This window comes from Heptranchias perlo, chromosome 29 (genome assembly GCF_035084215.1).
Source record: "Heptranchias perlo isolate sHepPer1 chromosome 29, sHepPer1.hap1, whole genome shotgun sequence".
Classification (NCBI taxonomy): domain Eukaryota; kingdom Metazoa; phylum Chordata; class Chondrichthyes; order Hexanchiformes; family Hexanchidae; genus Heptranchias; species Heptranchias perlo.
The window spans coordinates 30,608,231-30,629,213 of NC_090353.1; the positions used below are offsets into that span (position 1 = coordinate 30,608,231).

At 44.0% G+C, this 20,983-nt stretch overlaps 1 protein-coding gene across 1 annotated transcript in view; it reads right to left on the minus strand.

Annotated features, from left to right (window-relative positions):
- apc2 (APC regulator of WNT signaling pathway 2) overlaps positions 1-20,983 on the minus strand; it is a 97,351-nt gene that overhangs the window by 57,597 nt on the left and 18,771 nt on the right. The window contains exons 2-4 of the mRNA XM_067968398.1: positions 12,035-12,125; positions 4,625-4,817; positions 708-816 (exon numbers count right to left, since the gene is read on the minus strand). Coding sequence (XP_067824499.1) covers positions 708-816; positions 4,625-4,817; positions 12,035-12,125 — 393 coding nt within the window. The remainder of the gene's footprint in view (positions 1-707; positions 817-4,624; positions 4,818-12,034; positions 12,126-20,983) is intronic.

The following is a 20,983-nucleotide window of genomic DNA, read 5'->3' on the forward strand; positions in this document are numbered from 1 at the left end:
CACTTCACGGCCAATTAAGTACTTTTGAAGTGTAGTCACTGTTGCAATGTAGGAAAAATGCAGCAGTCAATCTGCGCACAGCAATGTCCCACAAACAGCAACGTGACAATGACCTGATAATCTGTTTTACTGATGTTGGTTGAGGGATAAATATTTGGACAGGACACCGGGGAGAACTCCCCTGCTCTTCTTCGAAATAGTGCGGTGGAATCTTTTATGTCCACCTGAGAGGGCAGAAGGGGACTCGGTTTAACGTCTCATCGGAAAGACGGCACCTCCGACAGTGCGGCACTCCCTCAGTACTGCACTGGGATTGTCAGCCTAGGCAACTTCACAATAGTTTCTTTAGCTTCCTTTGTGTTAGGTTGTAAAATCGAAATAAATGTTAAATTCCTTGATCCCATGCTCAAAGAGTGTATGGTTCTGAGATGGGTTTACGACACTGCAGCGCCATTTCTATGACCCGTGCTCCTTTCAAACATGGCGCCCTGCTGGGAGGACAATATCAGTAAATTTAAACTAAAATATCGTTATCATTTTGGCTGGAAAATTATACGACTTTTATAGTGCCTTGTTTAGGCCTAATGAACAACATAAGAATTTTTTGAAAAATTCTTGTGTTGTTCTTATATTCCTACGATATGCATGCTTAAAATTGGGATTGAATCAAGGCTCTCATTTCATGCTTCTGTTCCAGTGATACTCACATTTCTGATTTGTGAGAGTTCATCTGCCCGTCTGCCAAGATTCTGGATTTGAGTATAATAAAAGACTTTCTCTTTCTCTTCCTTTTCAATCTCAGAAAGGAGCAGTAACCTGTGTGAGAAGAGATGAAATATCTTAGCATCAGCAACAAATCAGCCATTTTCCACAGAAGATCAAACATTTCTGCTGCCAGTCTCAATGTGCAAGTTCCCCGTGCATCAACAAACTTACTTCAGCTGGTCATTGCATCCCGTTTCGGGCAAGTTATTTTGCTTGTGTTTTTTCTCTCCCCTGTATTTTCTTTTCTCTTGAAGGTGATGCTAGAGTCTGGCTCCATTGGCACCAGCCATTCTCAAGCAGGGGACCATTCTTCACATGGGAGCCCAGACAGTGAGTGTTCGCATGCTATTCGACTGCAGGTGGTATCCCAGCTGAGCCCGGCTCGGCCCTCACCCACAATCTCTCCAGCAGGGTGGGGGGGGGGGTCAATGGATAGCAATCAAGGGCGGGAATCCGGGCTGGTTTTTGCTATTCCCTAACCCAAGTTAATCATTTGCTATTATTTTTCAGAAACGTCCACATATAAATGTGAAATTCTCTTCACTTCGAAAAACAAGAGGTTCTGTAGTGTAATAGGAGATGTGATCAGTGAGGAGGTTTAGTAGTGTAATCGGTGGTACAGTTAGTGTGGGGATTAAAAGACAATACACCGTGCCATCAGTGAAAAGCATAGTAGAATGCACAGATTGAGCTGTGTTACAAGGCAGTAATGCATCAAAAAATTACAATGTCACAAATCAACATCATCTCAAGTCAAGATATGTGACACCCTTGATGTGTTATTTTATGAACCATATATAAGTAGGACTTGGTGCAATTTTATTCTTTCTTTTTCCCACCAATGGTGGATGGTAACAGGCAGCAACATCCTATAATCATGATTCGAATTGTAGTGTTGTTGTACCTTGTGATTTAGGGGTGTGGTTATACTGCACTTTGGTGTCAATACAAAGTGGTTTCAGGTACACAAGTGGTGGGAAACCCAAGTGTCAGATCCGATCTGACACCCGAGCCCACCAAAGCCAAGATAGGGCGAGATAGACCTCGCCCCCAGGATCTGTCTCACTACATGCCAAGTTTGCATGGGTTGCTGTATAAAGGTAAACCTCGTGAGTCCCGCTGGTTGGAAACAGGGATTGGAGTATCAGGTGCGGAGGTCAGCACATCCAATCTACAGTGGTCCCAATTTTCTGTGATTGGTCATAATGACCATGAAATCAGGAGCGCTGCAAATTGGCCAGGCTGCCCTCCTCTTCCTCCCCCCCCCCCCCCCCCCGCCCCCCCCACCCCCACCCACGCTCGTTCCCCCTCAAGCAAGGCTCAGAATTTACCCTTGTAATTCCAGCCTGTTCCAAAACCGCATTTCAAAAGTAGCTCAAACGTCTTTTGGACTGCCTGGGAACATTTTTTAAACTCTGATGGGATCTTATAAACATTGGGACAAAGTGGACACTTCCCATCCACTCCCCAAAGCTTAACAACTAGCGTCCTGGGATTTAGACTTCTGCGCAGGGCTCCATTGTCACTGCGCCTTGGCCGCCAGTCAGACTGAGGTCAGTCAGCGGTATAACTGGGCTCTGACAGCTGTGACCTCGCATTGGCAGCCGCAGTATAGCTGCAGTCTTAAAGTGCAGTGTTGTCAGGATTGTTTCTCTGCAGGGGAACCTCATACTCTATGTGTGTAGATATATTTATATATTCATATATTTATATGATTAATGTCTTCACAAAATGAGACAGGGGAAACTGTTCACAGGTATTGCTTTGTCATTGCAATGCCATCCCAGTGAAACGCGATTCTGATTTCTCTGTAAATGTTATCATCTGGACCACTGAACAATAAAATCAATATCGCGCAATTGTAAATTATGATTTGATGGCATAACAACCCAGCATTAATCCAAAATTCTGGAACTGCTTACTCCCGTGGAACAAGCAGAATATTTCACTTAACAAGAGCTGGAAAGGCACAACAGCTCGATCAGCGTCTGCAAGGGATGACTATGTTAACATTTCAGATGAGACCCTTCATTAGAACACGTTCTATTTCCTGATGAAGGTTAACGTTCACAAACGTTGAGCTAGTTCCACTTTCAGGTGCTAATCGGCCTGTTGTGCATTTTATAAGAACGTAAGGAAACACCGGGATGAGAAGAGGCCATTTAGCCGACTAAACCTCATCCCCCTGGCACCCAAAAGGTCATTTTCTGACTTGGTGTTGCTGGTGGGGAAAATCCGGTGCGCACTGCACGTGTCCCAAGTTTCTGTTGTGTGCTCTCAGTGGGTGACGCTCCCTGTTGGCAACATGACATCAGAAATTTACCCCTAGTAACTCTCCCAATACAGCATCCAATTTCACTTTGAAAGCCCCTATTGATTTTGTCTCGATGCCCTCCCTGCCAAATTATTCTAAACATTTAGCACCCTTTGTGCAAAGAAGTTCTTCCTAATGTATCCGTTGTAAATTTCTTTTTCACCTGTTACATCCTTTGACCCTATTAGCCTGTCCTACATTGATACACTGTTCAGGCTCGCCCTATCTAAACCGTTTAATACTTTATAGAAATTTTGGTGCAGAAGGAAGCTACTTGGCTCATCATCCTTACTCGTTCCTCAGAGCCTTCAATATTTTCTTCAAGTGTTTAACGAATTCTCTCTTGAATGTTGAAATTGACTCAACTTCAATTGGCCTTTGTGGTAATGCATTCCATAGTCTAAAAACCTTTTGCATAAAAAAGTTCTTGCTAACCTACTTTACGCTTCTAGTATTCATAGATTCACACATCACAAAAGGCACATCGTGCCTGTGCTGGCTCTTTGAAAAAGCTATCCAATTAGTCCCACTCCCCTGCTCTTTCCCCATAGCCCTGCAAATTTCCTTTTCAAGTACTAAAACCTACCTCTTTGACCGAGCTTTTGGTCACCTGTCCTAATATCTCCTTATGTGGCTCGGTGTCAAATTTTGTTTGATAATCGCTCCTGTGAAGCGCCTTGGGACGTTTTACTATGTTAAAAATACTATAGAAATGCAAGTTGTTGTTGTATACAATCCAATTCCCGTTTGAAAGTCACTACTGAATCTGCTTCCACCACCCTTTCAGGCAGTGCATTCCAGATCATAACAATTAATCCTAAATTTATGCTCCCTTGTTACTGATTCACCATTTCATATGGGGTCGAAAATCTTCGGGTGGTGATCCCAGCAGTTGCATTGGGTTCACGCCCGCTGATGCCCTCCATTGGTGAGCACGGCAGAATCTGCAAGGTCAATAGGAGGGCACCTAATTACCATGGGAGAAGTGGACTCAGGCACCACATCTCTGGCACCGGCCAGTCCATGACAGCCAGAAATACTGGCACCCGATCACCCTTATGTGGGGGAGGGGGGGAATGGGACACGTTTGCCCAGGATCCCCCAACATGCTCCTTTCAGCCCCCCACCCTCCGGGGAAGGGGCCAACCTCTACAAATTACCTTAAAAATTCTTCCGGGATTCAGGCCCCTACCCTGGTTTGGGCCCCATTGGTGGGGCTGAAGATACCACGGGAGACTAGGACAACTCCCAAAAAAATTTTGGGGCCTGTATCTATGTGAACATACCCTTTAATCACCTTCTCTCTAAACTGTACAGATTGAGTTTCTCTAATCTTTCATCATTTCCGGAATTCCCTATTTTTATTCCAGATTTCCAGCGTTCCCAGGTTTTTTCTTTCTATTTCACTTTCATATCTTGGCGACTTCTGGACATTCTTTTCAACAGAGGAAAGACCATCTTAACTCACTCATACTTGCAATGCCTTTGAAACACGGCATCTACAGTAACTGTTGATGGACCCCCCAATGCTGTTACATGAATTACCTTTCTTCATTAAGTTCCTCCAGGTGTTCCATACTTCCTCTCGCCATTGACAAGTGATCTTGTGTCTGTAGTACTCCAGGGTGCACCTGGTTTCTCTCAGATGTCTGGTCCAGTACAAACCCACCATGTCCTGAGCACACCATGTTTGATTGCCACCTTATGTCACATAGATTGGCAACATCCGTGTTCAACTCTATGGAAGAAAACAGAAGAATATTTTACCTTGAATCCTGTTGTATTGAAAATATAAGCTTATTTTCGAACATGCCATTCAACTCAACAAACCAGTTTGTTTCATAATTAATCGTTTCTCTCTCCAACTCTCCACATTAATAATCTTCTCTTGTAACCTATTTTAAAATTCTATTACTTTTTGGTTAAAAAGTTCCACCTGACTTCCCTTCATACTCTTATCCTTCGAATTTTCAACTTGAGTCCTCTTATATTTGAATCTGTCATTCATAGTCAACAACTTACACGGATCAGTTTTGGCAATTCCCTTCATAGCTGCCCATTTATGTAGTTTTCAAATCCATCCATGGCCTCGTCCCTCCCTATCTCCTCCAGCCCAACAACTCTCCCAAGATCTCTGCACTCCTCTAATTCTGGCCTCTTGCACATCCCCAATTCTCATCGCTCCACCATTGGCGGTCGTGCCTTCAGCTGCCGAGTGCCCTAAACTCTGGAATTCCCTCCCTAAACAACTCCGCCTCTCTACCTCTCTCCCTTCCTTTAAGACACTACATAAAAACTACCTCTGATCTAGCTTTTGGTTGCCTATCCTTATGTGCTCGATGTCAAATTTTGTTTGATAACGGTCCTGTGAAGCACCTTGGGATATTTTACTATGTTAAAGGTGCTATATAAATGCAAATTGTTGTTGTTAACATCCTCATCTACTATTTTTTCTTAACAAAATATTTTTCAACTTAATTTTGCTTCTTATAGGCCTCCCTGTGTCACACACAGTTCTTCACTAAGAGATTACTGATTATTTTTCCTTTGTTGTACTTTCGAAGAGCCTTTTCTCTTTTGGTGTTCCAGTGATGGCCTGACTGAGTCAGGGAGCCCACCACATTGGAAACTGTAGATGCCTTAACCCTCACATCGATACACTGGGCTCTATTTTAGCACCCGCTATCGGGTGCGTTCCTGGTGGGGGGGCTCCGAAAATCGGAGAATCCCGGTGCGGTACCGGAGCCCGCCCCGAATCCGCGCACTTCCGGGTTCCCCGCTGATGCGCTGGCATGCGCGCGCAGCCCCCGCTGGTGGGAATCCCGCAGGCAATTAAAGCCAGCGGGGTTCCACTTGAAGGTATTTATTTAGGTATTTCAGGTCATTAACTGACCTGATTAAAGGATTATATAGGATTTTAGAGCAAACTGGGACTGTTTCCCGCACTGGGGGAAACACTCCCAGGTCAAATGGACGTGTTGCAGCTGTCAGCCTGTGGCAGCTGCAAAGGTCCATTTGACAGGTGGTGGGGGGAGACCCTCACCCATTGCAGGAGGCCACTCTGTCACTTGGGACAAAGTTTGGCCTCCACCACCCTCCTCCTGACAGTCAAAGTCACCAACCTGCACACTTACCCCGGGGTCCGGAGACATGTACCCACCTTGCGGACCCCCTCAGATGTACATCTTGCGGATGGGGGCCGCCGTAGTTGCAGTCATGACCTCCTCGGAGGGCGAACAGCATCACCAGCCTCACCAGCCTCGCCATCCACGCCGTCCACCTCTGACACGTGGAGCTCCACAACAGAGTGCTGTGACACATCCACCTGTACAGCAGGAGGGAGGGCTACCGCAGAAAGAGATGCGTCGCAGAGGGCACTACCCTCGCCACAGGGTCCACAGACCGAGGCTCAGCTTCCTGGACCTCTCTGAGCAGCAGTGCACACGGAGGCTCAGAGTCACTCGACATGTAGTCGTGGACATCTGCAGCCTCTTTCATGCCGAGCTGCTCCTGGCTGGCCCGAGCACCATCTTCTTACCTGTCGCTGTCAAAGTCACCACTGCCCTCAACAACTCCTCCTCCGCATCCTTCCAGGGTGCAATCGGGGACATCGCCGATGTCTCTCAGTCGTCTGCGCAAAAGAGCCCTGCAAATACACCTACACCCACTCTGCAGTGACACAATGGGTGGCATCAGTTGTGGGTCCTCATAATGATCCTCAGGAGAGGGCATTATTGCACAAACCAGACAGGATTTGCGAAGACATGGCAGTAGTGGTGCCAATATAATATGTAATGTGAGTTGGTCAGAAATTCAATATAAGTAACACCCATGACAAACCCTCAGACACATATCTGATGCATGCCCTGTGGCTGCAGCACAGGTAGTGGCAGGTTGAGTGAGGCTGGCCGTGAAAGAGATGCACGAGAGGGTGAGTATGAGAGAGAGCCATGAGATTGTATGAGGATTGGGTTGAGTGGTAGTGGCGGGACGAGTACTGGCGAGGTGAGTAGGTGCAGGTAAGATGAGGATGAGGTTTGAGTGGGTATGAGGGGTGATGTGACAGAGTTGTGTTGGCGGTGCTGAAGGAGATGTGGGGTGGGGGCAGTGATGTGGCAGACGGAGTGTAGGGGAAAGACTACGTGTACTCACTTTGGCTGACCTACTGAGGTCGTTGGAGCGCCTCCTGTACTGTATGCAGGTGGGCGATATGTTGGTTGCGCTGGTGACCTCCTCTGCCACCTCGAGCCAGGCCTTCCTGGTGGCAGAGGCAGGCTGCTTCCTCCCGCACGCCGGGAGGAAGATCTCTGTCCTCCCCCTCCTCCTCACCCCATGTATTGATACCTGGAGTGAGGCATCATTAAACTGGGAGCAGCCTTCCCCCTGGGCTGCTCCATGCTGTAATTTTTGCTATTTGTTGCAGCATCTGTCAGTGGAGGACAGCCCCTTTAAATAGAGCTCCTCCAGCTGACAAATCTTACTGCGCATGCTCAGCCCGCCCGGCGCGCAGATCAGCAGCGGGGAACCGGGAGGAGCAGGTAAGTGGATCCAATTAGTGGATTGTCTGCTACAATCGCGCGGGAAACTGACTAATTTCACCAGGCGCGTTACCCACGCGCCTGATAGCCCCCCCCCCGCCGAGAACCCGCAGCCCTGTTAACATCGGGCCCACTGTCTTAACGTGTTGCTGAAAATATTAGGACTGGTTTACCAAGCTCACACTACTGCCTAGGAGTCTCGCCCACTAGTTGTGAACTCACAGGCATGCTGCCCAAGATTTGCCAACCATATGCTTTAATGGATGAAAAAGCAAAGGCCACATACATGCAATTTCCAAATATGCACGGTCGGTGGGTAATGCTTCCAATTTTTCTCCTCTCCTCACTGGGGTGTGATTCCACGGGTGTTGTATCTCATCCAAGTAATGATTCCTCTTATATAAGCTGAGACACCTAGGGATTGAATTTCCATGGAGGTTCAGGAGAACCCCTGCAGAAATTCAACCCTTTAGCGTAGGCAAGCTATTTGACCAGTGGGTTATCTGGTGGGCCTGATTCTGTCCTCACTACACACACACACACACATACACACATTTACAGTGGGTTACTGGATAATAACAAAAAGCGGGGCCCTCAGTGATTTTCTCTTCCTTGTCCTAGCAGCATTAAGTCAAGATGTAGTGCCCATGGCACTGTTCCAGGTGGGATCAGCTAACCCTGCAGACCCTGGTCATGGCCATACAGTTTTTAACTTTCTCAAATCTAACAGCCATAATGCTTGATCAGATCATGATTATGACCACTAGAAATATCCCACAATGAGAAGAGGAAAAGCTGTGTGATGTTTGCTACCACAGAACAGAGAGGGCATTTCAAAGGAGTCACTGTAACTTTCATTGTATCAGGTCACCATTAAATTATCAAGTAGGGACCTCTAATGGTGCGTAACATATATACATGTGAAAGCCTGCGGATCCACTAAGTGAAGGGCATCCCCTGGTGTGTAGTAGAATTCTGTGGATGATCGAGTGCCCAAGGAAGTTTGAAATTAACTTCTCTGTTGTATGTGCTTTTTTAATTAAACTAGCAAATCTCATGTGGAGTTTCTCTTGGTAATTCAGGTGACAAAGCTTTTTTGTAAGGACAACAGTGTTATACCATGTGATATGCAGTTTACTATTCTTCTGCTAAGGTTAACCTGTGTTTAACTGGCTTGTCGCTTTAAGGCCAAAAAACCTAATCGCTGTAAATGGGCACATCTTGAGGTCAATTAAAGGCTTTATACTATTTGTGAGAGAAATTAGCAGATTAACAGTTGCTTGTAAATCCCTGGCACCAGGTCAGAAGAAACCAGCATTATCTGACTGCCTTTCTTTCTCTTTTATTTTAAATACCGTGACACTTTGAAGTGCGACATCTGGAGTGAGATTGACGTGTGCTAGAAATTTAGCGGTAGTTGGGGCTTCAATAGTGTTTACATGCACCACAGATGTTGCAGGAGAATATCTGTGTCTCCACTACCTCTGATATATCACACTGCTTGTCCGAGATCCAGTAATGAATAAGCAGAAATTTTCTCCAATTAAATATTGCGAAGACCGAAGCCATTGTCTTCGGTCCCCGCCACAAACTCCCTAGCCACCGACTCCGTCCCTCTCTCTGGCCACTGTCTGAGGCTGAACTAAACTGTTTGCAACCTTGGCGTCCTATCTGACCCTGAGCTGAGCTTCTGACCCATAATCCTCTCCATCGCCAAGGCCGCCTACTTCCACCTCCATAACATCGCCCGTCTCCGCCCCTGCCTCAGCCCATCTGCTGCTGAAACCTTCATCCATGCCTTTTTTGCCTCTAGGCTCGACTATTCCAATGTTCTCCTGGCCGGCTTCCCACCTTGTACCCTCCGTAGACTTGAACTCATCCAAAACTCTGCTGCCCATACCCTAACTCGCACCAAGTTCCGTTCTCCCATCACCCCTGTGCTCGCTGACCTACATTGGCTCCCAGTCCGGCAACGCCTCGATTTTAAAATTCTTATTCTTGTTTTCAAATCCCTCCATGGCCTCACCCCCTCCCTACCTCTGTAACCTCCTCCAGCCCTACAACCTTCCCAGATCTCTGCGCTCCTACAACTCTGGCCTCTTGCACTTCCCCAATTTTCTTCGCTGCACCAACGGCGGCCTTGCCTTCAGCTGCCTAGGCCCTAAGCTCTGGAATTCCCTCCCTAAACCTCCCTGCATCCCTACCTCTACCTCCTCCTTTTAGACTCTCCTTAAAACCTACCTCTTTGAACAAGCTTTTGGTTACCTGTCCTAATATCTCCTGATGTGGCTCGGTGTTAAATTTTGTTTGATAATCGCTCCTATGAAGCGTCTTGGGAATGCTGTACTACATTAAAGGGGCTATATAATGCAAGCTGTTGTTGTGACAAATAGGTGTAACAAAAACTCACTAGCAGAGTTAATGGGATTAGTTTAACTACATGTCAACTAGAAAAATACATCAACATAGACTAGGGCAGTACTGATATGACATTTCTGTGCATTACGTACCCACATGGTCTAATCTTCTCTGCAGACATGCCTACATGACCATATGTGTATCTCCTGAAACTGCAATAGGAATAAACAGTTGCAGCTGCATAGAGATCAGGCTGTGCCTGATCTCCTGGCGCAACTTCGACTGAAACCCCGGAAGGACAGTATGGATCTGGGCCATGCAGACCAGGAAAGTGCAAGTCCCATCCCATCCCAGATGATCTCCGTCAGAGCAGCTGTGAGGGTGCTCGAATTGGCTCAACATCCCTGGTTTAAGGAGGAGAAAATCTGCCCGAGTTTCCCCTCCTGATCGCTATCCGGTGACTCCTGCTGGAAAGGCTCATTGCCCGTGCATTGTGCGAGGACAGGAGTGGGCTTAGTTGCGATTGTCACGTTCCTCCCTCCCAAACGCATCCACTGACAGTCGGATCTGCCAACATTCACTGTCTAGGCTGACTTCAAACATACTTCATTGGCTATAAAGCATTTTGGGACATCCTGAGGTCATGAAAGGCACTGTGTAAATGCTAGACTTTCTTTACATCAGCTCTGCAATGTACAGAAAAATAAATCAGCTCCAAATTACAACCCCAGCAGTCAGTGAGCAAACTTCATTTCTCAACTGAAGTGATTGGGTTATTAGCCTAAATTAAAACATTGTTGACTGTAGTCGGAGTTTAGTCAGGATGCTCTCTCACAGAGGAATCAAAGGAGTCCTACTCCTCAAAGGGAAAACAATTGCTCGAAGCTTGGAGAGTGAGAGCAGGCAATAAATTGATCAGAGTAATATTCAAGGGGGCGGCGGAGAGGGTAGGACAGCAATAATAAAACCCAAAGGAAAGAATCCAAATGAGAAACGGTAGATCTGTCCGTCGTGAGGTGGTAAAATCGAGAACTGAGAAAACAGGATTTGGATAATATCACTCAACAGTCGAGATAAGATAAAAGGATTACCTTTAAAATCAGGCCCAGGTTCACATGCTAACATATTTATAACAATGAACGATGGTGTCATTGCGACTCAGAGCACGGTTGTAATCCCAACTCATTTAGTGAAATTACTGTCATGTAAATTAAACCGAGGAGCAGGCATTTTAACCTCAGCCGCGCCACTGATGGGTATCCAGCCTTGGTGCGATTCTGCTACCTTATCGTGGGCAAGAGATTGTAACTCAGCCAATGGTCACGGGCCTGTACTTAAACCTGAGAAAAGTTGCACCAAACGTTGACTTTGTCATGTTCATGTCACATTCAGCCACTCTTTACATTTATACACCTCAAATAAGAAAGATACGTATTTACATAGCGCGTTTCACAGCCTCAGGACGTCCCAAAGAGCTTTACAGCCAATGAAGTACTTTTGAACGGTTGTAATGTAGGAAATGCGGCAGCCAATTTGCATACAGCAAGGTCCCTCAAACAGCAATGTGATAATGACCAGGTAATCTGTTTATAGGCGTTAGTTGAGGGATAAATTTTGGCCAGGTCACCGGGGAGAAGTCCCCTGCTCTTCTTGAAAATAGTGCCATGGGGTCTTTCACATCCACCTGAGAGGGCAGACAGGGCCTCGGTTTAACATCTCATCCAAAAGACAGCACCTCCAACAGTGCAGCGCTCCCTCAGTACTGCCCTGGAGCTCAGCCTAGATATTGTGCTCATGTCCCTGTGGTGGGACTTCAACCCACAACCTTCTGACTCGGAGACGAGAGTGCTACCCTCTGTGCCACAGCTGACACCAAATGACTTTTGGGGTGGGTTTTCAGCAAATCGGAAGCTTATTTCTTTGGATCTTTATCCCACCCATTCTCCATTTTGGAGGAGATGATTTGATGGATTTTTTTTTTAAATAAGTAAAATAAATACTTTCTGAGAGGGGTCCTTGACGTATACGTTGTATATTAAGATATTAGTTTGCGTCCTACCTTTCAGCTGGTCCAGAATTTCGATCCTCCCAGTAGACGCCAAGTTCCAAGCCTCTTGCTCCAGCTTGTTCTGAAGCTGCTTTAGCATTTCCTGCAGTAGGTAATTAAGGGTAATCAGTACACCCAACATCCTGCTACAACCGGTGTGACACCCACACACAGACACACACAGGAAAACTGGACACTTAGAAGAACCTTTTTTTAAGAAGCCCTACGGTATTGAGACTGCTCCAGAAAGTGTCTTTCATTTTCTTCTTCCTTTCAATCCGTGTCAAATTTGCAAACGTCAAGGGCTAATTTCATTATGTTCTCCGAACCTGTGACGTCAATCTCTTTTCTGTGAGTTTATAGCACCCAGCACTGAACAGGGGCATTAATTGGAGCGCGTGTAAATTATAAAGGAGACTGTGAGATAAGGCTTTTTCTGGTGATCTCCTCAAATCCACTGTATCTTTCACTGATGAAAGCTGCTGCTGGTGAATGTCTGTTTTAGGTCACTTTGATCAGCCTTAATGTCGTTCCCAGTGACTCAGTACAAAATCAATGTTGTAATAAAAAGATATGCCCTTGCAAATGCAAATGTCCTCTTATTGATCCAGTGATCCTTCGCTTTTTTTTTTCACTCCCTTCTAAATATGCCATGCACCGTTATTACTGTAACAAATCAAGACTAAATCCGTCCTTTGTCACAGAGGCACTGCACAGTACTCTCTTCCTGAGCTCTGTTGTTAACCTGCTATGCTGAAATAATGAAGCAGGCCCTTTCTCTTAGACATCGTATAAAAGGAAGTGGGAGTGCTTAGTTCCTGCTGTAATAATATTGCTGCAATACGTATGTGGGTTTTAGCATTACTTGGCCATTCACCTTCAAATACCCTGTGGTCTTAACTTCAAAGATTGAGTCACACGTTATTGAAAGCAGTAATCAATTCAGAGTTGTTAGCAGTAAAATCCAAAACCAACATTAATGTGTCCACAGACCAGACTTCAAGGCATTTTTACCCTTCATCCTTTTTTCAGCTAGCCGCTCCAGTTGAGAAGTATCCAGAAGATGATGCTGCTCTCTTCTGTTTTTAAAAAGCCGCTAATGCACCTAGCTCCTGTGCCCGTGAATCCCATCGGATCACTTCAAAAGCATTATGCTGTATGTATTGGAGACACCAAGGACTGACACATTGACTGGTCTAATTCCACAGCATCGCCACTGTACATCCAATATTCACACCCCAGAAACAACCACTCTGGAAAGGGCAGGCTCGTGACATCAGCTTCCATCAGCTGCATCCTGCCCCATTATAATTTAACTCAGAAGGGAAGTCACTTCAAAGCACGGCTAAATGTGGAGTCTCCGGCCTTTCCACATTTGGCTCCCATTTGCTATTCTGCAGATGGTCCCTGTTCTGCGTGATTAAATCAGAGATTCAGGTCTTTTTAAGGCTTGCCATGTCGGAACAAGATGCAGCTGCAATCAGTCCTATATCCTGCTCCGTTCCCAACACTACATCAAAAGCAGCAGCCAACAGACCTTCTGAGACTGGGGACCGAGCTCAAGGCCTCTCATAAGCACGCGCACAGGAAAGATTTAAAATGCAATTTCGGAAGTCTGATGCAGCGCATCAATAAAATACCAGAAGTGCTGCATCATGCTGGCATCACCTGACAGCGAACCGCCGCTCAAACTGCAACACCAGCAGAAAAGCATCATCCCATTAAACGTTCCTGCACTTGTTTTTGTGTGTCCTTGTGTCAATTTGGTTAATCCTTTGTCCTTCCCGGACACAAAATCAAGCAAGTAATTGTTTGAAGCTTGCATGATGACAGAGAAGGAGACTTCAGTCAACAAATACAGACTGCGGGGGTGCCCTTTAAATGCCGATGCGGGAAGCAGGGGCTGCTGGGGATTTACAAACCATGCAAACAGCAGTTGCTGTTTTCTGAAATGGGGTTTGCCGGTCAAAGCAAACAAAGCTCAACTCTTTCTGTAGGTTAAGAAGTCAGACAACAACAACAAATTGCATTTATATAGCACCTTTGACATAAAAAAATATTCCAAAGTGTTTCACACCAAAAATACATAGAGGAGGGAATGCTGAGCCATGTGGAGAGAGATTATAAAGGAAGATCGAAAGTTTGGTCAAAAAGATGGGTTTTTTCCGTAGGTTTTTAAAAATGGAAAAAGAGTTTGAGAGGCAGAGGAGTTTAGGGAGGCAATTCTAGAGAGCAGAGCCAAGGCAGCTGGAGGCTGTAAACAAAACACCTTAAAGAGATCAAATAATTCCAATAAATCTCTTGTGGCTTTGAGTAGCTTGGAGTTTGGAGTAAGATTGTGATGTAACTGGCCAGTCCTTTTAAAGCTACAATTCTGGGCTCTTGGGCACCCCCTTTGCCCCACCATTGGCAGCCATGCCTTCAGCTGTCTAGCCCTTAAGCTCTGGGTTTTCTCTCGCTGAACCTTTCCATCTCACGACCTCTCCCTCTCTCCTCCTTTAAGATCCTCCTTAATATTTATCTCTTTGACCAAGCTTTTGGTCACCTGTCCTAATATCTCCTTTGGCTGGGTGTCAATTTTTGTCTGACTACGCTCTTGTGAAGCATCTTAGGATGTATTTCTACCTTAAAGGTGCTATATAAAGGTAAGTTGTACTGCTCAAAATAGACAAAACTAGATAATTGTAATTGGTGGTAAACTGCTGGCATCATTCATAGGACAGTTGTAACGGATTGTAAATTTCAGGCTCCAGGCTGATTTTCTTTCCGTTTTTTAATATTATTTTGTATCCATAACGTCTAGTGTGTAACAGCTGGTGTGTGAGGTAACAAGATAGAGTGAGTAAAATCCAGATTTCAAGCATATAGTTGGAAACAAATCATGTCAGAGGTAACACTGATGAGCTCATTTAAAAAATCTCGTACAAGATGTACTTGTAATTACAGTGAGAACGTCAGTCAACATACTAGGACACTACAGCCCTGAAATTACGAGAGCCTGCTCCCAGCGCAGAATCGCACGTGAAGGTTAATGTGTCAAAATCGCCACACTCCTGATTTTCTGGCCGCTGATTTGAATGTACAGAAGAGCGGGGAGTCTTGCAAATCGTGCACCCTGACCTCCGTGCCAAATTCTCTCATCTACGCTCTCTTCAAGTGGGACTGTGTGCGCTGGAAACAATCTCAGGACTTGCGTTTAAAACTGGCTGCTCTTTGTTGGTGTACAATCGTGTTTCCCAGTTCATTATCTTTGAAAGGCCACCCCTGCTCTTTATGGTTAATTCAGAAATATATATTCATTTTGCCTTTAAAGGAGCTGCAGAGAAATCTCAGCGAGTCTAAGATAGGGGTGAAACACCATAGCGCTGATTCTCTGACCCCCCCCCCCCTCAAACATGGTTCCACTTCAGGAGCACCACCACACTAAATTTGCTATAAATGAGGCCTTACAACTGAAGAAATCACTGAAATATATTTCCTAACAGCAGAATCCATATTTTCAGCAATTTCATAAATCACAGTTGGCAAAATCTAATCTTATGGGACAATGGTATCAATATTAGCCAGCGGGTCAATTTTTTTATACATAAACATATATATATTTCCCAGACCAGCCATTCTTGTGGGCTGTCGGTGTGACATGCCATTTTAGTGCCAGCTAGAGTTGAGTTATTGGCACTTTCATGCAGTAGACTTGTGCCCCTTAAGATCTGCCTTGAAGCTGTCAAAGTTCACTTCACATAGGATCCTTACAAACAACAGTGAATTTAGAATGTTTCTGAGAGGCATAATGAGGTGCAAGTTGTTTTTTACTTTCTAAAGGTGCTGTTAACTCTCAAATTATCCATCATTTTGAATGTTTTGGCTCAATCAATGTTCGCAAGTATGGTTAATAGTTTGGTGTAGTTAATGGCTCTATCTCTGACTCTTTTCCCATTAACTCAGGGATTCTCCAAACCCCTTGCTTCTCTGTAACTCTTTCCTCTTCCTATCAGTTACCTCTCCACTCATCCTCCAACCTGATCCACTGTTTTGCTGACGATTCCACTCTACACTAACCAACTTCTTTTAGATTTTGCACACTCAGTGCTCATAACCTCCAGATCTCGCAGTTTGTGATCTCCTCCATGTCCTCCAATTGACCAATGAAAATCTTGTTTCTTTCATTTCTTTAAAGGCACAATTATTTTCATGTCTTTCACAAGTCTAACCAGCAGCCACCACTCATACATTTGATCGCTACACCTTTAATCCTTCTTAATCCATCAACAATCTTGGCTTCATTATCTCTCCTGACTTTAAATGGAGCCTCCACATCTCCTCCATTGCTAAATCTGCCTCCAAGACGTATCATTTTCTCTTTCATACCAAAAATATCTTTATAATCTCAAAAATTCTTAATTCTTTATAAAGCCCAACTCTGTGCTTCCATAGCCGGAGAGGCTCCTAGACAGGAAAATAGGAAAAAGCTTGTTATCCGCTGCAGGAGGGTCAGTGACCAGAGGACACAGATTTAAGATAATTGGCAAACGAACCAGAGGAGAGATGAGGAGAATTTGTTTTGTTGCCGCGAGTTGTTATGAGCTGGAAAGGGTGGTGGAAGCAGATGCAATCGTAACTTTCAAAAGGGAATTTCCTTGTAAAGCAAAAATTTTCAGGGCTATGGGGAAAGAGCATGGGAAGTGGAACTAATTTGATAGCTCTTTCAGAGAGCCGGCACAAGCACGATAGGCCGAATGGCCTCCTCTGCTGTAAGATTCTATAATCACAAATTGTGAATTTGTGCTGTTTAATTTTTCCAAGTACGGCGTATATTTTTTAATGGATGTGGGCAGTGAGGGGTTAATTAGTTAATGGTTTTTAGCCCATGGGCTACACTTCAAAGAGACTCAACTGCCTTATACTAATTAACATAATTCATTCATTCTCTTTGAAGATAATAAATTGTTCTCAGCAATGTGAAACCTCATATCCTGTAACTTCTCTCAAATTTGTGCGTCTGGAGTTCTGTGTATGAGAAGTTTGTCATGGACGGATATCAGACGGATGTGTTTTTGTTGACATTTCACATCAATAATATTTAATTGGGATGTATGAAACCAGTAGGTGCCACTTACTGAAACAGCCTAGTGTGGTACCAATGTCAAGGATGTGTTTAAAATGTTCATATCATTCAGTCTATCATATCATTTTATTTTATATAAATTCACTCTTGTGTTCATGTGAGTGTCACCTGTTTAAACAATCAGTCGTAAATGCAACCACTGTTGTTTACAGATATTTTTATTAAGATTCCAGTCAGTTTGTATTCCATTGGGTCATGACATTATTGCTTAAATTTAATGAAATATGAAGAGAATTCACACTATTCCAGTGCTGTACCGAGGGAGTGCTGCACTGTCGAAGGTGCCATCTTTCCGATGAGACGTTAAACCAAGGCCCTGTCTGCCCTGTCAGGTAAAAGATCCCATTGTACTATTTTGAAAAAGAGCAAGGGAGTTCTCCCCGGTGTCTTGGCCAATATTTATCCCTCAACCAACTGAAAAACAGATTATCTGGTCATTGTTACAGTGCTGTTTGTGGGACCTTGCTGTGTGCAAATTGGCTGCCACATTTCCTACATTACAACAGTGACTACACTTCAAAAATTGGCTGTAAAGTGCTTTGGGACATCCTGAGATCATGAAAAACACTATATAAATGCAAGTCTTTCTTTCATGTCAGAATTGTATTATTGCTTTGATCAGGATTGCTGGACAGTACTATTTCCTAAGGGTTTAAAACAAGAGGATCTTTCAATGTTCTAAAGTTCTTTCTGGGTTTCTGGAGTTTGCCTACACTAAAGGCCCTGAAATCCGGCGGTATGGGGGTCAGGCGATTTACACAGAATGGGCAGGCACCCGTGCCAGTATTGGTGAGGCTGGGGTACCACTGGAGTGGGGTGGTGGGGGGGGTGCTGGTATTGTGGCATTGACGAGCTGCTATGGTTCAGTACCAGTAGGTCTGGTAGGAGAAAGTAGAGAGAGGCATAGATTGGCCTTATTCCATAATGAGTACAGTTATTACAGCAGCCGATCGCTTTGTGACTTTAACACTCTTGTGAGCTCCACCTCTACTGTCTTTAAAATGCTTCTTCTTGCAAGAATACAGAATCTTGGAGCCACCAGAGACTCACATTGTTCAATCCTTAACCCCCCTCATGCTGCATTCCTCTCTGCACTGTCTCAACACAGGCATTAGCCTATTTATTTCAAATTAGTTAATGTCTGTGTTAAAATAGCACAGAGAGGAATTTAATATGAGGGGATTAAGCGTTAATGCAAGTGCAGCAGCAGTCATTTCTACTGTAAGACAAAGTGGGAAACCATGTGTAAATTCTAGCATTCCACAGTCAGGAACATTCATGAGACCCAACCTACGCTATCCCTAGAACAAAACGTAAAAGGCACAGGTTTCAGATTGTAAGAGATGCAATCCTCTCATGGAAATTGTTGTCAGGTCACTTGAACAAGAAAAGAGTGTTTGAAAAGCCTGAACTGTAAAGACTTGTGATTTCATCTCGAGCCACAAACCTCCCTTTTTGTTGCACCCTGTCTTGTCTCTCTTTATTTTATCACTACTACTCTGGTCAGTAACCCCTCTGAACTTTCCTCTCTTCTAAGCTCCAACTACATCATCCGACACATTCTTCTTTCTTCCTAAATCTTCATTGTGTGAAATTCATGACTCATCATGTACACTCCTACTCCAACTCGTTCTTTTACCCTTTTCAGCCTCGGTGGTGTCATGCATTTTGGGCCTTGCCTTTAAATTTGGTTTATCAATTTATAAAAAAGGTATTAACCTGGCAAAAGGTGGGAAGTGGTGTTACACAAGGATTGGTGCTGGGACCACTGTTTTCACAATTTACATTAATGATTTGGACTCGGGAATCGGAAGTAGGCGGAGGGGTGGGAGGAAGCTCCTGTGGAGCATAAACGCCGACATAGACAAGTTGGGCCAATTAGCCTTTTTCTCTGCTGTAGACTCTAAGTAACTCCACCGCATACCAATCACACCAGGGTTTTTAAAGACTTATTGACAATCAATCAAGATTTATTAAAGCGCTGGCATAAGGATTGTACAGTGTTTATTAACAACATTACAATACATTTAACAAGCTGCAGAGCAATGCCTATTAAAATCAAATGGTTAATAAATACAAGTTTATTAGCAATAATTAATAATACAACACAAAAGCAAAATAATAATTTAGGTTATTTCCATAAATGCAAAGAAATATTCATTCACAGTCATAACACAATATTAAAAACTAATAAATTAGAAGAATTTAAAATGGATTATCACAGGTAGTGGCTTATTAATGTATTATCATATATTAATGTATAATCACAGTTAGTTGGTTATTAATGGATTACCTCAGGCAATGATGTATTAAGAATTGTGATTTAAATGGAATGTATAATACGATCTCGACGCTGTCGTAGTATTTTGCGAATTTTGCACAGTATTTATTTCTAACATGCTGCAAATCTGTTGTCAATTTACAGAGGCAGTCCCACCACCAAGCCCCCTTTCCCAGAGGCAGTCTCACCATCAGACCCCCTCTCCCAAAGGCTCTCTCAAGACCAGGGCCCCTTTTACAGAAGTTTAACTCTGAAAGACTCCGTCTTTAATTGCTAACATTAATTCGCAATAATTCACTATAACCTATGAACAAAGAACATTTAGTCTGTGTAGCTCATCCTGGCTGCAGTGAATTGGAGCACTTAAAAGATAGGGAGAAGTACTGTAGTCAAATACCATCATATATCAGTCATAGATATAGCGAGCTACCACATAATGAATTAGTAGCAGGTTAAAAAAAACACCATTGACTTCAAAATAAAAGTAAATTGGCCCAGGTGTAAAAACGGGCTGTAGATTTGCTATCACTTGTTTTTTGCCCGGTGATAAAAGTTAAATGAACCGGGTACCATGCTTATCAGTCTGTCTAATCAAAATAATCTATCACTTTATACAATAGTAACAATAGTTAAAATAATTTATTACTTTGATGGATCAGATGAAACTCAGAAGCTACACAAAGGCCTCATTATGTAGACGTAGATGTGCTTAAAACTGAAGCACAACTTTCAACTCCCTACTGCTGAACTATAATAAAATACTGTACAGCTGCCAATTAGAGACAATTATATTAGTTTGAATTTACAGATAATGCATATGGTTCACTGACAACCAAAGTAAACCATTTTATGAGTGCCGGCAAGATACCTTTTCAAATTGCCACCTGTTGTTTTTGGACAAGAAGATCCAGCTTTTTATTGTCAGTTTAAGTAATAGAGAAAGGCTGAAAGACTGTTCAGATTACACCCTTCATCAGTTGTATTTACCGTATAGCAACATCCCCATCATTTAGCCTGTTATTCCCAATTTCAGGTTGGATGTTTTTCAGGCGTCCTTAAAGCGCAGGGTGTCGGGTCCCCAAAATTGGGCCTTTTTGCACCTGTTTATGGACACAACGAGGTCCAATTTCTACCTCTTTATTTTGAAAAGCACAGCACTCCCTCACTGAGGTGTCAGCCTAGATAAAGCGCTCAAATCCAGGAGTGGGGCTCGAACCAACAGTCCTCTGACTCAGAAACAAGAGTGCCACGAATTAATTTATTTTATATTTCTCGTTTTTGTCTCTATAATGCCAAAAAATTGACAGAGTCTTCAACAGGTACATGTAGGAGCTGTGCTGATGGCTCTGCTGATTAAGGTAGCGAGCAGGTGAGCCATACAGAAGGTCCCAGGTTCAATACCTGGGTTGTGTTGACCTTCCTCTTCTCAGTCAGGGTGATGGGAGGGCTACAATTGACCTCACTATCCCTGAGGTTATGGTCTGAAAGGTTTAGAGAGTGCCCATTCTTATTTTAGCAACCTCTGCTACAATGTTCTTGTGTAGACGTTGGGTGA